The following is a 20,336-nucleotide window of genomic DNA, read 5'->3' on the forward strand; positions in this document are numbered from 1 at the left end:
TAATAATAATAATAATAATAATAATAATAATAATAATAATAATAATAATAATAATAATAATAATAATAATAATAATAATAATAATAATAATAATAATAATAATAATAATAATAATAATAATAATAATATAATAATAATAATAATAATAATAATAATAATAATAATAATAATAATAATAATAATAATAATAATAATAATAATAATAATAATAATAATAATAATAATAATAATAATAATAATAATAATAATAACAATAATAATAATAAGAAAAACATTAAGACCGCGGTATGGAAAATTAACTTTAATGCTCACAATGCTGAACTTAATTTAGTAAAATCTTACACTATGTACTCTCAGTGACTGGAGAATCTCACTACCAAAAATGCGTCCATATCCCTTGTACCACAAATTAAGGTATTTTGAAGATTTTAGTCATATTTTTGAATTCAATAATAGTCATATTTTGGAAACCACATACAACATAGAAAATCAACCAAAAATGATAAACATTTGTCAATATTTTAGTTTAGTCACGACACACAAGATCACTGAATTGTACGCATTGCTTACTTACTCAAGTTATAGATATGAGCTTTCTATTAAATTTTCATATCTGCAGAACTCAAGAAGCACGATGTTACAAACAAATACAGTCCCCTGTATCATAGAGTGGTGTAGGTAAATTGATATTGAGTTTTTCAAGCGCCTAGTTGTTCAAACCATGCTTGATCAGGCACAGACATTTAGTACTGATATCTGGTGACCTCTTTCCAAAAATGTCGTTACACTACTTTTTATGCAACAATTTTTTTTCATATGTTACACTCATTGATTAATTGAGCGAAATATGATTGAGCGAAATCCGATTTCGCATTACTTACTTACTCAAGTTCACTGACCCACAATAACATTCTTGCGTTATTAAATATTTTGGTCAAAAGATAAAGTGGACATAAGTTGGGAGCAGAAAGTTTTAATTGATCACTGGACTGGACCACTGGAACAATGAATAATAAACAAATGACAGTCCCTCACTGATAAAAAGTTCATAATATTTTCATATCAAATGTCATACGGATTTGTTAATTACAGCGTTAATGCGAAAAGAATTGTAGAATCGCCTCATCTATTAAATAGAAACATTTAGAATAAGATGCATAGCTGCTCTTGAAATGATTTGATTTCTTCGATAGGTTCTTAATTGTATCAGTTGACTCTTTCAATAATGATATTACAGAAACATTGTCATTTTTCTTCAGTAATAAATAAACATTGTTTCCATTGTACAATGAAGACAAGGTAGGACAAAGCAATCACCTGAAAACAATTTTTTCTTTTGGCAGTCTTGTAATGTCAAATAATATATACAGTTTTTTCATAGTAGAATTACAAGGTAGCCCTATCAGGACAGCTGTAGGCATTTCGATATGTCAATCAAATTGTTGTATTTCGAATTCGTCCTACATATACATAAAGTGAAAAACAAACGAAAATCTATATCTATAAAAGAGGAAAATGTTTGTATGTATGTTTGTTTGTAATTTATGGACTCGAAAACCGCTACACAGATTTTCCTCAAAATTTCCAAGCATACAGCAACATTGCCTGAAAGTAACTTAAGCTATACACATTTTTTAAATTCCACTTGGAACTGGAGATGTAGCATCAGAATCGGAGATACCTCTCAAAAATTTTGATTTTATATACTCATATCTATTGATCGATTACTAATTCAGTCTCCAAATTTGGAATGCATAATGGAATTTGGAACAAAAATAAATTTGCAAAATTATATTGAATTCGGTTCAGATTTGGATGTAGCTATATATATTTTCAGTCGATTTCATGTATTTGATGCATTAAACTCGCTATGTACTCCACATTCCAATGAATTTTGGAAACCTAATGGAATTTGTCTAGAAGATTATTTAGCCAAGAAATCGGGTCAGATTTGATTTCGACAAATTTCACATATTTGATGCACTTAGGCACGAGTGCCTAAATTTGGTACACAAATAAGTTTGCGAAATTATAATGAAATCTGTATAGATTTGGATATAGCTCCCATATATATTTTCGACCAATTAAATATATTTGATGCATAAAACACGATCATGCCAATGAAATTCGGCATGAGTGCCTAAATTTGGTACACAAATAAATTTGCCAAATTATATTGAAATCGGTCTAGATTCCATATTTATAGCTTCCATATTTATTTTCGATGATTTCGTTTATTTGACACACCAAACACGATATGTATGTTCGATTCCGATGAAATTACCCAAATATAGTTGTTACAGAGTGCATATTACGGCTGCGGAGAACAAAAATAACAAATCGGATGCACAATATATATGGGAGCTATTGCTATATCTGAACCGATTTTCACCAAATTTGACACACTTATTTATCAGGTCTAATTTGGTAGTATGTACAAATACTACCATACAGGTTTGGTGCACAAAAATAGCAAATCGGACGAAGATATATATAGGAGCTATATCTAAATTTTGACCGATTATTTCTAAAGGGTTCGTCCTTGGGCCAAACAAATGATTTATGCAAAATTTCATCTGGATCGGCCATTAAATGCGACCTGTGCTTTGTTTATAAAAATACATGGACAGACGGACGGACGGACATGCATAAATTGACTCAGAATGTGATACTATGCAGATCATAAATCTATCTCGCTTCCTTCTCCATGTTACAAACAAATGCACATAATACCCTTACCACTAAGTGGAATGGTGTGTTGTATGGTTTGTAAACGAACGTATATTGGAGAACAAGCTAAGTCCAATACTTTCCTTGATTTAACATTTGTATAAATGCATTCATGAGTGCAGTCACGAGTCACACACATAAAAACAACACCAATCATTTCATTTATCAATACCTGAAGCCAGTTACTACAAATATAGTTCATGTGGATGTCTATTTCCTAATATGCAACATTATAAGATTTCTTCCCTATCCTTTAAAATTGAAATTGGCTTCAAAAATAAATTCTTTCAAAGGATTCTTTCCCTTTTCATTATTTGTGATCATTTAAAAGACAAACGTATCGTCATTACCCTCATGCAAACCAATTTGAGATAGAAAGAACCATTGTAATATTCGGCATGGACATTTAATGATATTGTTGAGTAAAGTAAAGTAAAACAAATTCATGATTATACCCTTGAGAAGTTCTTTAATACCACTAATTGAGATCCGGAAATATGTTTTAGAAATCTGTTATTTGAGACCCGGAATTATTCTAAAAAAAGCCACAATTTGAGACTCGAGGGTGTTCATTAACCTTTACGAATTGAGATCCGGAAATATTCTTCGAAATCCATGATTTTCCTAAATAATCAAGAATTTGATGTTTTGAAGGAATCTTTAATGTTTAGAAATCCACGATTAAAATTCAGAAGCCTTTGTAGAAAATCCACATATTGAGGCGACTTCTTTGTTTCCTGTCTTACTTCGTTCCAATTGATTTTACTTCTTCTTTCCCAGTTCGCTGATATCTGAGACCGTATCAAACATTACAAATTGCAGCACAGCAAAATTTCCTTGCACTATTTAATTTTTTTAAATTTCAATCGACCATCACAAAATTATTCAATATTTCAAAATTAAGTGTTCTGTTTGATGCAAAACAATTTGCCTCGAATTTGCTCTGTTACATTTAATGTTATTTTAATAAAGTTTGTGCTGTTGAAGCAGTATTTAACATCAACTTATAATCAGTCTTTCACATACATTTAGAAGGATGTTGTTAACATTTTGATATGAACTTCGTCGTTGAAATATTTTATGGGTTGTCGCATGGTACGATAAGGAGGTAGAACAGTTTCGTAAAAATATGTCCGCTTCCTGTCAGAATTATTCAAAATTATATGCAACAAGTTGTTTTCGTTTATTTGACATTTTTCCTAGACTTAAACGAAGCGAAAGATAAATGACGTGCCTGGATTTTATTTCAAATATATGATCCAGAGTGTCCAACCTTTCAATTCCATGGCAAAACTGGTAAATATTTTCAAATCGCGCTCCACAATCTCCAATCATTGATTTGAAAATATTTTGTTTTTATTTTTCAAAACAATAAATACATACACAAAATTGGCAGATGTCGGGCACACTCAGAAAATCAGCTGGCCTTACCTTTTATATATATATATATATCTTTTTAAAATTATAATTTTATAACAGATTAGGCACTATATTTTGAAAATATGTACAATTCAATTAAATACATTTGCGTTAGACTAGACTTAGCATTTTTTTTCTGTTTCAGAGAAATGCCTATGATGTTAAATATCCCACCGTTTTACCGCCAAACCCACAACTCAAGGTAATACAATTACTTGTTTTTTACGAGTGCATAGCGTCTTTATTTTGATTTGATCTATAATTTTCTTGTCATTTAGGCTCTGCTGGTCTTTTATAAATCAGACAACATTTGCGAAGTGGTGCAGCAGGCTTGCAACCGACAACAGCTGGAAATATCCTTAGTAAAGACAAAAGAAACTGCTTTTGAAAATCTCTGTAGTGCCACCGAATGTTTTCATGTTATTATCATAGATGCTCGTTCGCCGAAACATTTAGATGCCGAACACATCGCGAGGTATGTTATTGTTGAAGTAGTTATATATGTTTGCTTTTATTCCCATATGTCCAAATGCTTTTATCTTTTTTTAATCTTAGATCAATACGGCACATGAGCGGGCATCATTTTACAACAATAATTGCTGTTGTCAAAAAGAGGTAAAACTTACAAACATTTCAAGACACATTTCGTAAATCAAACTTTCGATAATTTTTGGATATTTTTCGATTTCATTTTTCCTCTCATATATCTTGCAGCATGTTCGAGAGAGACGATGTGATAAATGCACTATTGGACGCTGGCGTCAACAGGGTAAGTTTTCCAAATGCCATTGTTTAAAGTAATCTAATTTGGTTTGGTAGTCTAATTTTACTCAGCCCAATTGGAAGACGTTTTCAAAAATGTTCATTTTATTAAATATTATGACTAAGTTGTTTATTTAATTTTTAGTGCATGGCAGAAAGTACAAGCCTGTCAATGTGTGCGATGGAACTAAAGCAAATTTTACACTCTATTGTAAGACCTCACAATGTCATCTCTACCCAACAGGTAGGAATATGGATATTGACATTGTTTACCATGCCGTAATACATTTATATTTACAGGCACTCTATACAGCATTGCATCGACTGAAAGAAGTTCTTATTATAACCGATGATCTCTTAAGGATACAATACGCGAATAGATCAGCAGAAAGATTGCTCAATATGCGATTGGTAAGATATTAAAAAAATTATGCATTTGATGATTTTAGCGACATTATTCACCGGAATTGTTTCAAATTTGGTATTTGGAGTTCGTAATGGATACTACAGCCTAAGACAGAAAATTCTCTGTACAGGTCCACGTCTTCATATAGCCCTCTTATAATGGTACCTCCCTATATTCGTCCGAAATGGTGAAGGGTATTCAAAGTTCGGCCCGGTCGAATTTACAGCTTTTTTACTTGTTATTATTTCAATTTCATTTTAAGAACATATTGGTGTTAGGACAATTCTAAGAAAATGGGACAGTGATTTCCCACCTTTAGAGGATTATTATTTTTCAAAATTTTAACTAGCGTGGGAGGTAAGAGGAGGAGTCGTTCAAAGTGGCCCATTGCCGCACGTGGCCTTAGCCTAATATGAATATTATCATGTGCCAAATTTGGACTATAACAGGTGCTCCCCTAACACCACTTTAGCTATAACACCGAAAATGTTCAGCTTTGCCTGTTAAAAATTCTTAAAAAATGTCTCTTAATGACCTAGCCCAAGAAGTAACAATACATTACAAAACATGTAAAAAAACAGTAAGTTCGGCCGGGCCGAACTTTGAATACCCTCCACCATTTGGAACGAATTAGAAAATTTTCAAAAAAATAAAATCCATTAAAAATTCTTTTAAAATCTTTAAAATATCTAATATAGGAAGGTGCCGATGTATAGGGGGATATACGATATTGTGGACCTATAAAGATAAATCTATGTCTGCGTGTAAAGTACTCACAAGGAACTCCTTGTGTGGATTTTCAGACAATTCCGATGAAAAATGTGGGTAAAATCATAAAAATACCGAATATCGGGGGCTACCGTTATATGGGGGATATACGATATCGTGGACCTGTATAGACAATTCTCTCTCAAGGGGTGAAGTACTCACAAGGAACTACTTGTGTGGATTTTAAGACAATTCCATTGAAAAGTGCGGCTAACATCATCAAAATACAGAATATCGGGGGGTACCGTTATATGGGGGATATACGATATCGTGGACCTATATAGACAATTCTTTTTGAGGGGTAAAATGCCCACAAGGAACTCCTTTTGTGGAATTTCAGACAATTCCATTGAAAAATGTGGATAAACTCATCAAAATACCGAATATCGGCGGTACCGTTATATGGGGGATATACGATATCGTGGACCTGTATAGACAATTCTCTCTCAAGGGGTGAAGTACTCACAAGGAACTACTTGTGTGGATTTTAAGACAATTCCATTGAAAAGTGTGGATAAACTCATCAAAACACAGAATATCGGGGGGTACCGTTATATGGGGGATATACGATATCGTGGACCTATATAGACAATTCTTTTTGAGGGGTAAAATGCCCACAAGGGACTCCTTTTGTGGAATTTCAGACAATTCCATTGAAAAATGTGGATAAACTCATCAAAATACCGAATATCGGGGGTACCGTTATATGGGGGATATACGATATCGTGGACCTGTATAGACAATTCTCTCTCAAGGGGTGAAGTACTCACAAGGAACTACTTGTGTGGATTTTAAGACAATTCCATTGAAAAGTGTGGATAAACTCATCAAAATACCGAATATCGGGGGTACCGTTATATGGGGGCTATACGATATTGTGGACCGATATAGCCCATCTTCGAACTTGACCTGCCTGCAGACAAAAGAAAGATCTGTGCAAAATTTTAGCTTCCTATCTTAATGCGTTTAGACTGTAGCGTGATTACAACAGACGGACCGACAGGGCTAAATCGTCTTAGAATTTTACGCTGATCAAGAATATATATACTTTGTTGGGTTTAAAATGATTATTTCGATGAGTTACAAATGGAATGACGAACTTAATATACCCTCTATACTTTTTTTGGTGGAGGGTATAAAAATGTAGCTAAGAGCTAATGTTTTTTAAAATCGCCGGCTGACACAAAATAGCAGTGATCAGCTACAACTAAATTAAATCAAAATAGCTCAGCACCAAAAAACAGCACGGCAGTTACTGCTTAACTCGGACATTTTAATTAAAGTGCATTTAAGTTCTATACGACATTTGTAAAAAAATTCTGACAAAAATAAACTTTGAATTCAAAAATAAACTTTTATTATTTATTATTTTATTTTATAATCATGTGCAACTGTGGCTTCATATATGCAATAGCAGTTGCGTGTGCTACAGCTGAATATATAGATTCGACTCAATAATGTCCTAAAATTGATTTCGTTCGAAGATACTTAAAATCTAAACCCCGTATTTTGATGAGGAACATGCAGTTAATGACTTGACGGACGTCTACCATTTTGCATAGTCATCGGATAACATATCAACTTTCCATTAAACCGCTTAATAAGTTAGTTAGTGATACAAATTTTAAAGAAATCTAAATTTACATAGTTTATTTTGAACTCCCCTTAGCAGAACAGACGATTGCCATTAAATGCTGCTTGGTCTCGTTGACATTTCAAAAATTAAATGGCCAGAAACATTCTAATGAACGAAAAAATAATCAATCTAATGCAGTATTTGTAGAACATATTGATTTCAGGTCTATCGAAAAGAGTAACGTAATAATGAAAACGTTTGAACTTTAATTAGAAATTATTACATAATGTACAATTCCTAACAATCGAAAATTATAGAATGAACCTTCACATTTTGGAATTGGACTATTACCTACTCGTCTTAAGAGTAACATAAGTGTCCTGAGATATCGCGAATCTAAGCGTCACACTATCCGTTCATCTGTCTGGCGTTGTAAATGTCTATCAAATTCAATTTGAGCTCCGAACGCTTCTTTTGGTACTTCCTCTACATACATTCCAAATTTTGAAAGAACATAAGTGTTATAAAATACTGGTTGAGTCCTATATTTTATTAAATTAAATCTAGCATATCCAAATATTTGTCGGTGCACTACTTCTGGTATATAGTATAAAAAGCGATAAGTGAACCAATTTGGTTTAAAGTTCATATATTGCACATCTGTAGCGAGCTTTTGTTATGTCCCAAAATGGACAATATCGACTTGTTTTTTTCGATACCTCCCCAACAAAGGTTCACCATTTTTAGAATATTGACCCATTTAAAACTGTCCATCTTCTGTTTAAAAGAATTTTTGATTAAACTTATCATTTCAATCAAAAACGCTGATTATTATTATTATTATTATAATTATTATTATTTTATTATTGAATTACTCTGCGCCGATATTCATTGCTGGCCCGAATTTGGCCCTTTCTATATTAGTTTACATATTTCTATTGAATGATGTAATTCTATGAACACTTTTGATATTAATCTTTAATTTCGATAGGATGAAGTCATCAGTAAGCCATTGGCTGATATTTTTATATCGGATGTATCTACTATCAACAGTAGTGTCCAAGGAAAAGGTATACGGGAATTTGATGGCATTTTAACAGTGAAACGAAAGAATCAGGAAGGTATCCCAATGCACGTTAGAGTTGTGCCCGTGGCTTGCATCGGAAGGTAAATATTCAGTTCAAATTTTTTCTTCTTTGGATAAGGTTTTGAAAATGAATCTATTCCAGGACTCCGACACATTTCGTATTCAATTTTGATGTACCTGGTGGGCAAATGGATTTCATTGCTACATTGCCCCAACCGAAGGAAGCGCCTCGTGGTTCACTTCACTCCATTCGACGAGGAAGCTTTGACGTGCGTTCAATTGCCTCCGACGGTCTGCGCAGAACTAGTTTAGCTAAGCTCACATCTCTACCACTCGAAGCACCCATAACTAAAGTAAGTAACATTTCATTTATAAGTTAGAAATTTCAGCGAGTATTCAAATATCAAAAGCCGAATATGCCAATCGCATCGATCCAGCTTTTCGTTATAGCATTTATTTTAGTTTTTGTGTTTGTCAAAGGTTAAAAATGCACATGCTAATTTCCGAAATTCATTTAATGCAATTTTAATTGGGGTAAGTTGAAAATAGGGGCGAGCCACAAGTCGCCAAAAGTCCTTATGTATACACACTATAGCTTGAAACTCGTCCCATTCTGTGAAACTCGGATTTGTTGATTAATGCATAAATATAGGGAAGTTTATATTAGGCATTCGTACGAACGTACGACTTTATTTGATTCTATTAACCTGAGCCAATATTTGTATTATGTGGAAGCACACCTGCTTAGTGTACCAGGGAAAACACATTTTCCATAGGATTGTAGTGTTTTTCAAATTTTGGACCGAGTACTAATTAATCTTAATATTGTGTTTTGATATTAATTAAAATACTGTATTAAATGACGTGTTCTTGGACAATCAATCAATACAATCGTGTTGGATATGAACAATTATAAATAAATGTGGTGTCGCGTCTGTTCTATTGTGAAAAAATAACCTCTTCAAATATATTCAAATTGTGTTACGCATGTATTTATGAGAGATTTTCATATCATTTCTTTTTCTTTTAATTCTTGTTAGATTGTCCAAACTAACCCGTTCTTCACAAAAGCATATTCTATCTCAATATTTGAAACAAAAATAAACGTCTTTACAAACTGTTTTTATTAACACAGAGGTCATGTGTAAATCGTCTTAGAATTGTACGATGTCTTAAATTATTATTTTATCTTCATTAGATTTCAATGTGTTACAAAAGTAAACAATATCGCTCAAAAAAATATATACTTTTATAATAAACTTCGGTAAAGGTAATGCTTGACACTGGCAACAGAATGGGTGATTAAACTCCATCAAAAATAACTCTCTCTCAAAATATACGCAAAAATATTGCTGTTGGCGCTAGAATACTTCGCCGAAACTAATATCCACATTGAAACATTTGGGTTATTTACAAGAACATAAACATGTCTCATACAAAACTCTGATACGATAGAGCTAGAGACTACGTTTATGAGTTTAATGTTTGCTTTCTCTCTGAAGGATTTGACGGTAGGAGAAGGCTAAGGTCTGAATTAGCATCCTGAATTCGCCTCCTGTATGACCTGAATTCACCTCCTGTATGAATTAATTATATTGGCCTTGGTTTATAAACAAGTACACTCAAACTCCATATAGCGAACATTCCAAACCGCCTTCGGGCTGAGCTTCCTAATCTTCTGAAAATACAAATTTAGTCCAAAGGCTCGGAGTCTTTTAAATAACACCAAAGCTTAAAAAGGAGCAAATATGTCACGATTTCAGTATCGATTTTTTTTCTTGCTAGCAGAACTGTTTTGTTTACAAATAAATTAATGTAGAAACTACAAATAAATTAATGTTTATTTTTTAATGGCTTGAGTTATTCAATTTTGATAAATTTAACAAAATGTTTGTGTTTGTTTGTTCTTTTCATTCGTCTAACATGCTGTAATCCGCTGATACGTACTTCGTGTCCTGTTTTCGGTTGTTTTTATCTTTCAACTTCATTGTACTTCTGAAGATAATAAATCTGCTCTCGCAAGTACAGGAGAATTGTTCAGCAGAGGAAGCACGCCTCATCGACAAAGTAATGGAATTCTTAAAGCGTGAAGGGTTGTACAGTCCCCAAATGAAGGAAATTCGAACAGACGATCCCATTGCAACAGATCTAATTGGTGCTCTTTTGACGGTAAGTTATTTCATACTTAATTCAAGAACAACCAGTAATATCCTTCATTTCAGGGTCCAAATGTGTATTCTTCTCGTCGCAGTTCTAATGATTCAATAGTTCGAACAAATTGTTCAAACCGTCAGTCGACCATAATGCCAGCTAAAATGAAGGTAAGTTAATGAGTAAAATTGTATGATAAGTAATTTTCTATTCTCCGCATGTAGGCAACACCACTCATTATGGAAATACTTGAAGAATCTCTTAACTGGGAATTTAACATTTTCAAATTGGAGGAGATTACTGAAAACCATCCTCTCTTGTACCTGGGAATGGAAATATTCCGCCGATTTGACGTGTTCGCTACCCTTAATGTAGATGAGAATGTCTGCAAAAATTGGCTGGCCATAATAGAACGAAATTATCACGCGGATAATTCATACCACAACAGCACACATGCAGCCGATGTTATGCAGGTAATTTTACAAAATCTGGTAAAGAACCGTGTCATTTTGTTATTTTATGCTTTTGGTGTTTCACAGGCAACTGGGGTTTTTATATCCCAACTTGCGGCTAAAGATTTGGTAATGGACCGTTTAGAAGAGGCTTCGGCTCTTATTGCAGCAGCTGCTCACGATGTTGATCATCCAGGACGGTCGTCAGCCTTTCTTTGCAATTCTAACAGTCCTCTGGCCATATTGTACAATGATCTAACGGTGCTAGAGTCCCATCATGCTTCAACCACGTTTAGGTTAACCTTAGGCAAGTACTTTTGTCTGGAAGAAAATTAATCGATTGGTTTTCTAAACATTATAATTATTTTACAGGTGATGACAATGCAAACATCTTCAAGAATTTAGACACAGACACATACAAAGTGGCTCGTACTACAATCATAGACATGATTTTGGCTACTGAAATGACTCGGCACTTTGAACATTTAGCTAAATTTGTGAGCGTCTTTGGTACTGAAATGGAGCCTAGAGATGTAAGTAGAAGGCATTGTCAGTATCATACATACCATAATTTATATTGTTCAACGGAAAACAAATTGTATTTTACTGACTATATCTTTATCGTGTTTCTCCAATTTTTGGTTCTGATATGAAGGAACACCAGTTGATGTTTTTCCAAACCTCCTCTATCCGAAAAATTCTTGCGTTTCGTGTTAGCCATTGTAGGAAAAACATGTTTTTTTTCTCATTCAGAAATCTCGGGAAGAATTTTCATAAAAAATTTAACACTTTTTAAGTTAAATGCATATCATGTTATTGACTTAAAAAAACCTATTTTTATTATCTCCGAATTGCTGGGAAAAATATAATCAATGCAGTTCCGGAAAATGTGTAACTAACTCCTGCAGACAAAAAAGTTGTCTCGGATGCAACATATTAAGGAAGGGTCGCACCAGTTTGGAAGATTAGCATTCCTATTCCTATTGTATAATTTGGTTCAGTACAAACCTTTCTGCCTCTGAATGTACAGTGATAACGAATGCGAATCCGCCAGGGAAAAGGTGATACACGTATACAGATATATCCCAGTTATATAATAGATGCCCCACGTTATATGCCCAAAGTCGCTCTCGAACCCCGCAAAGAAGAATGGTCAGACGTCTGTCTGGTTTAACGGCGAAAAAGTAACAAGAGGCAGTTGATTGGGCTCCCCGAGAGTGACAGGGCTAAGAGAAGGGTTCCACGCCGTATACGATACCTCCTAGATGAGAATGTGCCACAACAATATACGATGAAAAATATTGCACGTGTCATAAAAGCCCATTGTCCTTATAGTATCACTATGATGATTTTGAAGCAATTGGATGAACCAGGAGTTGAGTACTTAACCAAACCCCTCAACTTGTCGCCACCCTAATAGTTCCCGATGCCTTGAAATCAGGAAAAGAGGTCGCGCTAATGAAGCCAGACGCGGACGCAAGCAAAGTGATTCTTACAGGCCAATATCATTTTTGTCGCCAATCCTCCTCCCCAATATCGAGACAGTTTCCCTGCAGCAAATTACAAACATGGAGTCCGATAACAAGAATACTCAAAAACAGCTATACTCGCCATTTCCTCTTTTATTAGCTGGTAACTCAACCATAACAGGCCGTGTCACAGTACATTCATAGTGGTCCTAGCTGCATTAGGTTAATTACGGTCACAGATAGTTTACAAACATGGTGTCAGTGTCCATTATTGATCTACCATATACTAAAAACTACCTAGTTAATTTTAAGTCTTTTTTCATTACAAGGAATATGTAATATCCGCAATTAAATCGACTGCCACATTATTCACCACATGTAAAGCAGATATGCGGCTATTTTCAATGTACAATATCAAAACCATTTCAAAGGTGGAGGGGGCCCAACCAATAAAACTTTTAGTTTTCCACATAAAATAACAAAATATGTCGTAAAAATGGTCAAATCGAATGGGCAAGATCCCCAGGTCCCACATAACGGGAACGTCGCCGACTTAGGGGTCATATTAGATAGCTCAATATAACGCGAAAAACTTGTCTTTGGTAAACTATAGGGTGTTTTTTTTAAAGCGCGATAGAACTTGAAATTGTAAAAAACACAAAAAATTAAATTTTAATCAAAAAAAAAAAAAATATTCGAAAGATCAATACGTGACATTACCATTTGAAAATAAATTCGGGCATATGGGCACCGCAGCTGTTTTTGACGAAGTGCGTTCTGGGCTTCCAATTTTTGTCCACTTTTTCGAGCACTGCTGGCCATATGTCACGAATATCACGAACAATGCTGGCCTCCAAGGCGTCAATTGTTGCTGGTTTATCAGCATAAACCAGTGACTTCACATGCCCCCACAGGAAATAATTGAGAGGTGTCAAATCGGACGACCTTGGAGGCCAATTGACAGGTCCACTTCTCGAAATCAACTTATCGCCAGATTTCGATTTCAATAAGTCGATGGTTGCGTTCGCCGTATGGAAAGTAGCGTCATCCTGTTGAAACCACATCTCCTCCGGATTAATGTAATCCATATTTTCAAACAAAAAATCATTGATCATGGTGCGGTAATGATCTCCATTGACCGTAACGCGAGCTCCATACCGCGCCATACGGTGCATTTTTCTGGATGTAATGGAGTCTGTAGGGTCTCTTGTGGATTAGTCTCACTCCATATGCGGCAATTTTGCTTATTAACAAACCCGTTAAGCCAAAAATGCAACTCATCGCTGAACACAATTTTGCGATAAAACAACGGGTCATTTGCCAACTGCTCTAGAGCCTGATTTTCAAAGTAAATTTGGATAATTTCGTAGCGTTGTTCAAGCGTGAGTCTATTCATGATAATTTGTCAGAAACAAATAAAAAAAGTTGCAACAAAATTTAATTTTTTGTGTTACTTTTTACAATTTAAAGTTATATCTAGCTTAAAAAAAACCGTATAAGTTATTTAATGATTTAAAACAACATTAAGTTCCTCTTATCTCAAAAAATTGTACTGTATTGCTTAAAATTTTAAAACATTTTTGCATCAGCCATAATGTATATGTTTTTCAATCAGCTAATGTTACTAGATAAATTTTACTGAGTAGATTTTTCCAGTAGATTATTGCAAACTCTCGGTAATTAATTTGATTTCCACCAACGCACTATGGGGCCAATGACATCCCATTGAGACAAAAACTCACATGGACGAGGAAGAACTTCCAAAGTTCGTTTTTAGGTGCTGGTAATGATGAGAACAACTTCTGCTAAAATTTCTTTCGAATCGGCAAGAATATAGAAATAGCTCCCACATATAACTTTCATCCCATTTGAGATTTAGGCCCAAAATGATTTTTGGTATGTGTTATCACATACAGCTTAGAAATACTTCTGACAAATTCTGTCGAAATCGGTTCAAATTTACATATATTTTTGTTTTGAAAATGGTACACCAACCGTTCTATTTTTAGCTAATTAGGTTGTGTCTTGGATCATACGATAATATTCCGTAAAGACAAAAGTCTGCCATATTTGGATTAAATCAAATTCTTTATAGCTATAGCTCTCTTATATTCATTCGATTCGATTTCATTCGATTTTATGTATAAGTCTTCTCAAATTCATAATATACCCTCAAAAGCAATGGCATTTGGTACGAGACGTCAAACGTTAAAATGTAAAATATACTTGAAATCGGGTTGAACCCTTATCCGGGGTTTATGACCCATATCATGACCTGCAAAAGCGATTTAAGGTATCAAGGATAGAAATCCTTTTCTTATAAAAGTCCAATTCGCTCTTCAATGATTGCAGCCCCAATGAATTTTGCATCTTGAGTTCTCATTGGACGGATTATTGTCATATGAAAGGAGTAGGTCCACGTTTCGAAATGGGCCCATAACGTTTTGTCGGTCATTTTTGTTTGTTTAAATTTTTTCGCATCTTCCAGCTGAAGCACCGTTCGTACATGATAAAATATTGATTTTTTTTGTTCATAGCGTTCCACATACACAATAAATATATAAAATCTATAAATATCAGTTTGTCCGTTGTCGTTTGATACTCTCCAAAAAGACCACACATCATATAAGAATTCAAAAAAAAAACTACAAATGTATATTCGAAAATAGTGAGTCAAAATGGAAAAAAATTATGCAATATAAAACATTACAAATTGGATTTTATCCTTTTCTGCCACGAGACAATTCCGAATTTGTCTGAATCGTTAAAATCAGATCAGTGGTTCTTGAGTTATAAGCGTAGTTACTAACACAACTTTCTTTAATGTATATAGATATTTTTCGTACAATTACTTTACAATTTTCCCGCCCGGAAATATTTAAAAAAAAAATACTGTCGTTCTTTATATTATCGTCTAGCCCACCGGCTGTTCTATAATTTATAATAAGATATTTTTAATGTATGTCGAATGTGAAAGAAAAACAATAATTCTAATAAATGATTGGTCGGTTCCAGAACTGCAAGAATGTAAACTTTTTACTACGATAACCGATTTCCCTTTATGATTCGAAAACTGAAACTGAATACCCTCCACCATTTGGAACGAATTTGAAAATTTTCAAAAAATAAAATCCGTAAAAAAATCTGTTTAAATTTAAAAAAAATACCGAATATAGACATTTTATTGTTGTCTATACGACGTGGACCTACAAAGGCATTGTTTGTCATAAGCCATCACCATATTCAAATTCCAAAACTTGAAATAAACGGTGAAAAATTTAGCTAAAATCATCAAAATATCGTATATAGGGAGGTACCGTTATATCGGAGCTGTGCGAAGACCTGGACCAACATAGACAATTTTCTGTCATAGGCTCTAGCATCCATTACGAAGTTCAAATCGACATCTCAAACAATTTCGGTAGGCATTGTACCTAAACTCGTCAAAATGCCGAATATAGAGAGGTACTGATATATGGGGCCTATACGAAGACCTGGACCTGCATAGACAATTTTCTGTCACAGACTGTAGATCCCATTACGAATTCTAAATACGTAATTTGAAACAATTCCGGTGAATAATGTCGCTAAAATCATCAAAATGCCGAATATAGGGAGGTACAGTTATATAAGGGTTATATGTAGACGTGGACCTGTACAGAAATTTTCTGTCATAGCCTGTAGTATCCATTACGAACTTCAAATACCAAATTTGACACAATTCCGGCGAATAATGTAAAATACCGAATATCGGGGGGTACCGTTATATGGGGGCTATACGAAAACGTGGACCTACATGGTCTATTTAGGTACTTAACCTGCCTACTGGAAAAATAAACATGTGTGCAAAATTTTAGCCTTCTATCTCAATTCTTTCGAAACATAGCGTGATTACAACAGACGGACAGACAGACAGTCGGACATCGCTGAATCGACTTAGAATTTTACGCTGATCAAGAATATATATACTTTGTTGAGTATGATATGAGTATTTCAAGGAGTTTCAAACGGAATGACAAAGTTAATATACCCTCCAGGGTATGGTGGAGGGTATAAAAATTGCAAAGTGCGTAGATTTTTGGAGCTACTGGAACAAAACAGATTTTTGTCAAATTCGACTTTTTTAAATTTATTATTATGTCAGTAGTGTGCTTATGGGGATGTTGGGAATTCACCACGATTTATCACGGCAAATTCTATTGGGGATGTTGATTAGGGTAAGTTCACCACGGTGAATTTTAATGGGGATGTTGTCTTGGGAATTGTACCACGGCAAATTCTATTGGGGATGTTGATTTGGGTAAATTCACCACGGTGAATTTTAATGGGGATGTTGTCTTGGGAATTGTACCACGGCAAATTCTATTGGGGATGTTGATTAGGTTAAATTCTCCACGGTGAAATATATTGGGGATGTTGTCTTTTGAAATGTACCACGGTGAAATATATTGGGGATGTTGTCTTTTGAAATGTACCACGGTGAATTATATTGGGGATGTTGTCGTTTGAATTGTACCACGGCAAATTATATTGGGGATGTTGTCTTTTGAATTGTACCACGTCAAATTTTATTGGGGCTGTTGGCGTTGGCGTTGCTAGTTTTAATATGAACTACTAGATGGCGCTAAGTTTAGCGCAGACACAATCCAAAACTGTGTATGGGATGGTGACATTTCAAGTTTTAATATTCACCACTAGCAGAGACACCCTCCGAAAAAAAAAAAAAAAAAAATGTATTATGATCATATCGAGTGGGGGCTAAAGAGATTCACCATGTGAGAAGTGAATATAGCAGAAACACATCTGAAAGAGGTAAGTATCGAAGAAAATCATTTTATCTAGATGGCTCTCAGAATGCTTTTATATAGTCAACATGCTGATTACTGCAGTCAAATGTGCTTATTAATTTATTTGAAAACATATATTTCAAGAAATCGACTTCAATAAATGTGATATATTATAGAAGAGTTTCAATTGACAAATATGCTGCAATTATTGATATTTCAGGGGTTTTAAGAAAAACGATAACGAAGTCGAGTGGGTTGAACACGAAAATCAGCATGTTGGCTATGCAAAACATGATGAGATAAAAAGACAAAACTAACTTTTCGTTGTACTTGTTTTAATTTGTCTATAATTTTAGCGACTCAAAAATGTTCAGTTATTCCCATCGAAACGATATAGGCGACATCTAACGGTGAGTTCCATCCATACTATCCATAAATTATGTTGTAGCATAGACACACTCCAAAACTATTGAAATATGATCATATCGAATGGGGCTAGAGAGATCCACCATATGAGAAGTGAATATAGCAGAGACAAATTTGGTTAGTATCATAGTCAACAAGAAGATGTGTGTTCTATTATTTTGTCCAGATGGCTCTCCAGTCATTTCCCTCGAAACGATATAGGCGACATCTAACCACCAATTAATGTTGTAGCATATACACACTAAAAAAATGCTGCTGTAGCCAATCAAAGCAAATTCTTCTTGTGTGGACAGGCATTTTGATACATTATATCGATCGCTTTTTGATAGTTTTGTCGATGAAGAATTTGTTTACATTATGTAGCAATTTGAGAGAATTGAAACTGAAAGAGTTTCATGACAAACCCTGCATCAATTCGGTATTGAAGATTGAAGGGATTTGAAGAAGGAAACACCATTGTTTACATTAACTAACAATTGGATTTCTGTGAAATGGATATGAGAATTTGGGGGGAAGCGTTGTTGCAGAGTTTCATGACAAATTCTGCTTCAACGATAGATTGGAGCATGAATGAGAACATGCTTAACTATGCTCAAAATTAAAAACTCTAGTAACTCTGTAATATTGTGAAATTCGCGTTAAATATTCGTATATATAGAAGACAATTTCAAGTAAGGCTCACAGTATAAAATTAAACATTGAAAGTGATATTATGGCGAACGCAGATTTAGTAAACTTATTCAATTCTTTCAGTTATAAAAAAATAATAACTTTGAAAGAAATGGAGGATAACAAAGAATACAACATCCATGGCGCCTTTAGAACAAATACAAAATATGGGGAAAGAATTGTGCTGAAAATTAATGATGCTATCCTCTATTTGCCGTCAAGATTCCTCTCGCTGGCGGATGAATACATAAAAGAAATAGCTGGTGGGGGTTATTCTGTGACGAAAACTGTGTTGAAAGATGGAAGCGGAAAGAGTCTTTACAAACTAGAATTAAAACATTTGGATCAACCAGATTATTTTTATCAACCATATTTAACATAAACTGAAAAGTAAATAAATAAATATTTTGTTTGAAACTAAAAATTGCAAGCTGTTTTCATTTTAATGTGTACAGAGAAATATTTCAGTTTATTAGTGAAGCTTTAGAAAGGAAGATGTCTCTTCTTAATAAGGAAGACGAACGCTTAAAAACCTTTGCTCGCTGGCCTTTAAATTATCCAGATCCCAAGACAATGGCTGCAGTAGGACTTTATTATACTGGAGTAGGAGATATTACCAGATGTTTTTTTTGTAAAATAAACATTCATAGTTGGGATCAAACTGATTGTCCTGTTACTGAGCATTCAAGGTTGACATATCGTTGCCCATTGCTGGAAGGGCGTGAAACAACTAATGTCCCAACTATTTCAAAAAATTGGAATTGTACGCCTTCTGAAATTGGTGTAGATGTTTGTGGTCGTGGAGCGAGTAAATGTTCAACCATTTTCTTATTATTGTTCACTTTCATTACCTTTAATGCTTTAAATAAAGTTTTATGCAAATAATACAGTTGCTTGTTTTTATTTATTAACTTTATTAATTTCATCGTCTAGTATGTAGCCAAGTTCTTTCCAGTTTTGTTCAATGAATACAAATATCTTAAATATATTATTTACGGCACACTTAAATCTAGTGTCCAAATGTATAGGACAGTTTGTAAAATAATTTTGGCAAGCTCGAAGTTTCATATTATTTTCTAAATTTATAATGGTAGAATGAATATATTTCTGTAAAAAGATTTTCTTTTCTTGTCCAACGACAAAAATATATTGATAGTTGTTCAATGGCGTAAGAGCTTTCTCGACATCATTATAATTTTTTTCTCCATCCGTCCAATCTAAGCCATTCACATGTGTCTTGGTGTAGGCATTTGTTCTGCATGCTTCCCCAGTAAGTTCTTTTATATTAAAAGGTGGACGAAACAAAAAATAATCTGGAACAACAGAAGCACCACACATAAATGATAGTTCCTTCACGAAAATACTCTTGTGGTTTCCATGGCAATATTGAAAATCAACCAGTGCAATATCCGATCTATTGATTTCAATCATCTTCTTAGGAAAGTTGAATTTGAATGGAGGGGATACCATCGATGTTGGAGTATTTATAAAATTTTGTTCATGTCCAATAAAAACTTTAAACAAAGATGTCCACAATTGTATGTTTGAAATCGTTGATCTCTTTTATAATTGTATGTAATAGCTGGTCCCAAATAACGTAAAACTTCTACCGGGGGTTGAAGATTACCAAAACT

At 34.0% G+C, this 20,336-nt stretch overlaps 1 protein-coding gene across 1 annotated transcript in view; it reads left to right on the forward strand.

The window, feature by feature from the left end:
* Positions 1-20,336, forward strand: part of LOC101889102 (high affinity cAMP-specific and IBMX-insensitive 3',5'-cyclic phosphodiesterase 8) — a 55,818-nt gene that overhangs the window by 15,634 nt on the left and 19,848 nt on the right. The window contains exons 3-15 of the mRNA XM_059126808.1: positions 4,295-4,351; positions 4,428-4,624; positions 4,705-4,764; positions 4,864-4,918; positions 5,057-5,155; positions 5,212-5,322; positions 8,653-8,828; positions 8,891-9,101; positions 10,750-10,917; positions 10,971-11,069; positions 11,124-11,372; positions 11,439-11,658; positions 11,724-11,884. Coding sequence (XP_058982791.1) covers positions 4,295-4,351; positions 4,428-4,624; positions 4,705-4,764; positions 4,864-4,918; positions 5,057-5,155; positions 5,212-5,322; positions 8,653-8,828; positions 8,891-9,101; positions 10,750-10,917; positions 10,971-11,069; positions 11,124-11,372; positions 11,439-11,658; positions 11,724-11,884 — 1,863 coding nt within the window. The remainder of the gene's footprint in view (positions 1-4,294; positions 4,352-4,427; positions 4,625-4,704; positions 4,765-4,863; positions 4,919-5,056; positions 5,156-5,211; positions 5,323-8,652; positions 8,829-8,890; positions 9,102-10,749; positions 10,918-10,970; positions 11,070-11,123; positions 11,373-11,438; positions 11,659-11,723; positions 11,885-20,336) is intronic.

The sequence above is a fragment of the Musca domestica genome, unplaced genomic scaffold, assembly GCF_030504385.1.
Source record: "Musca domestica strain aabys unplaced genomic scaffold, Musca_domestica.polishedcontigs.V.1.1 10, whole genome shotgun sequence".
NCBI classification, from domain to species: domain Eukaryota; kingdom Metazoa; phylum Arthropoda; class Insecta; order Diptera; family Muscidae; genus Musca; species Musca domestica.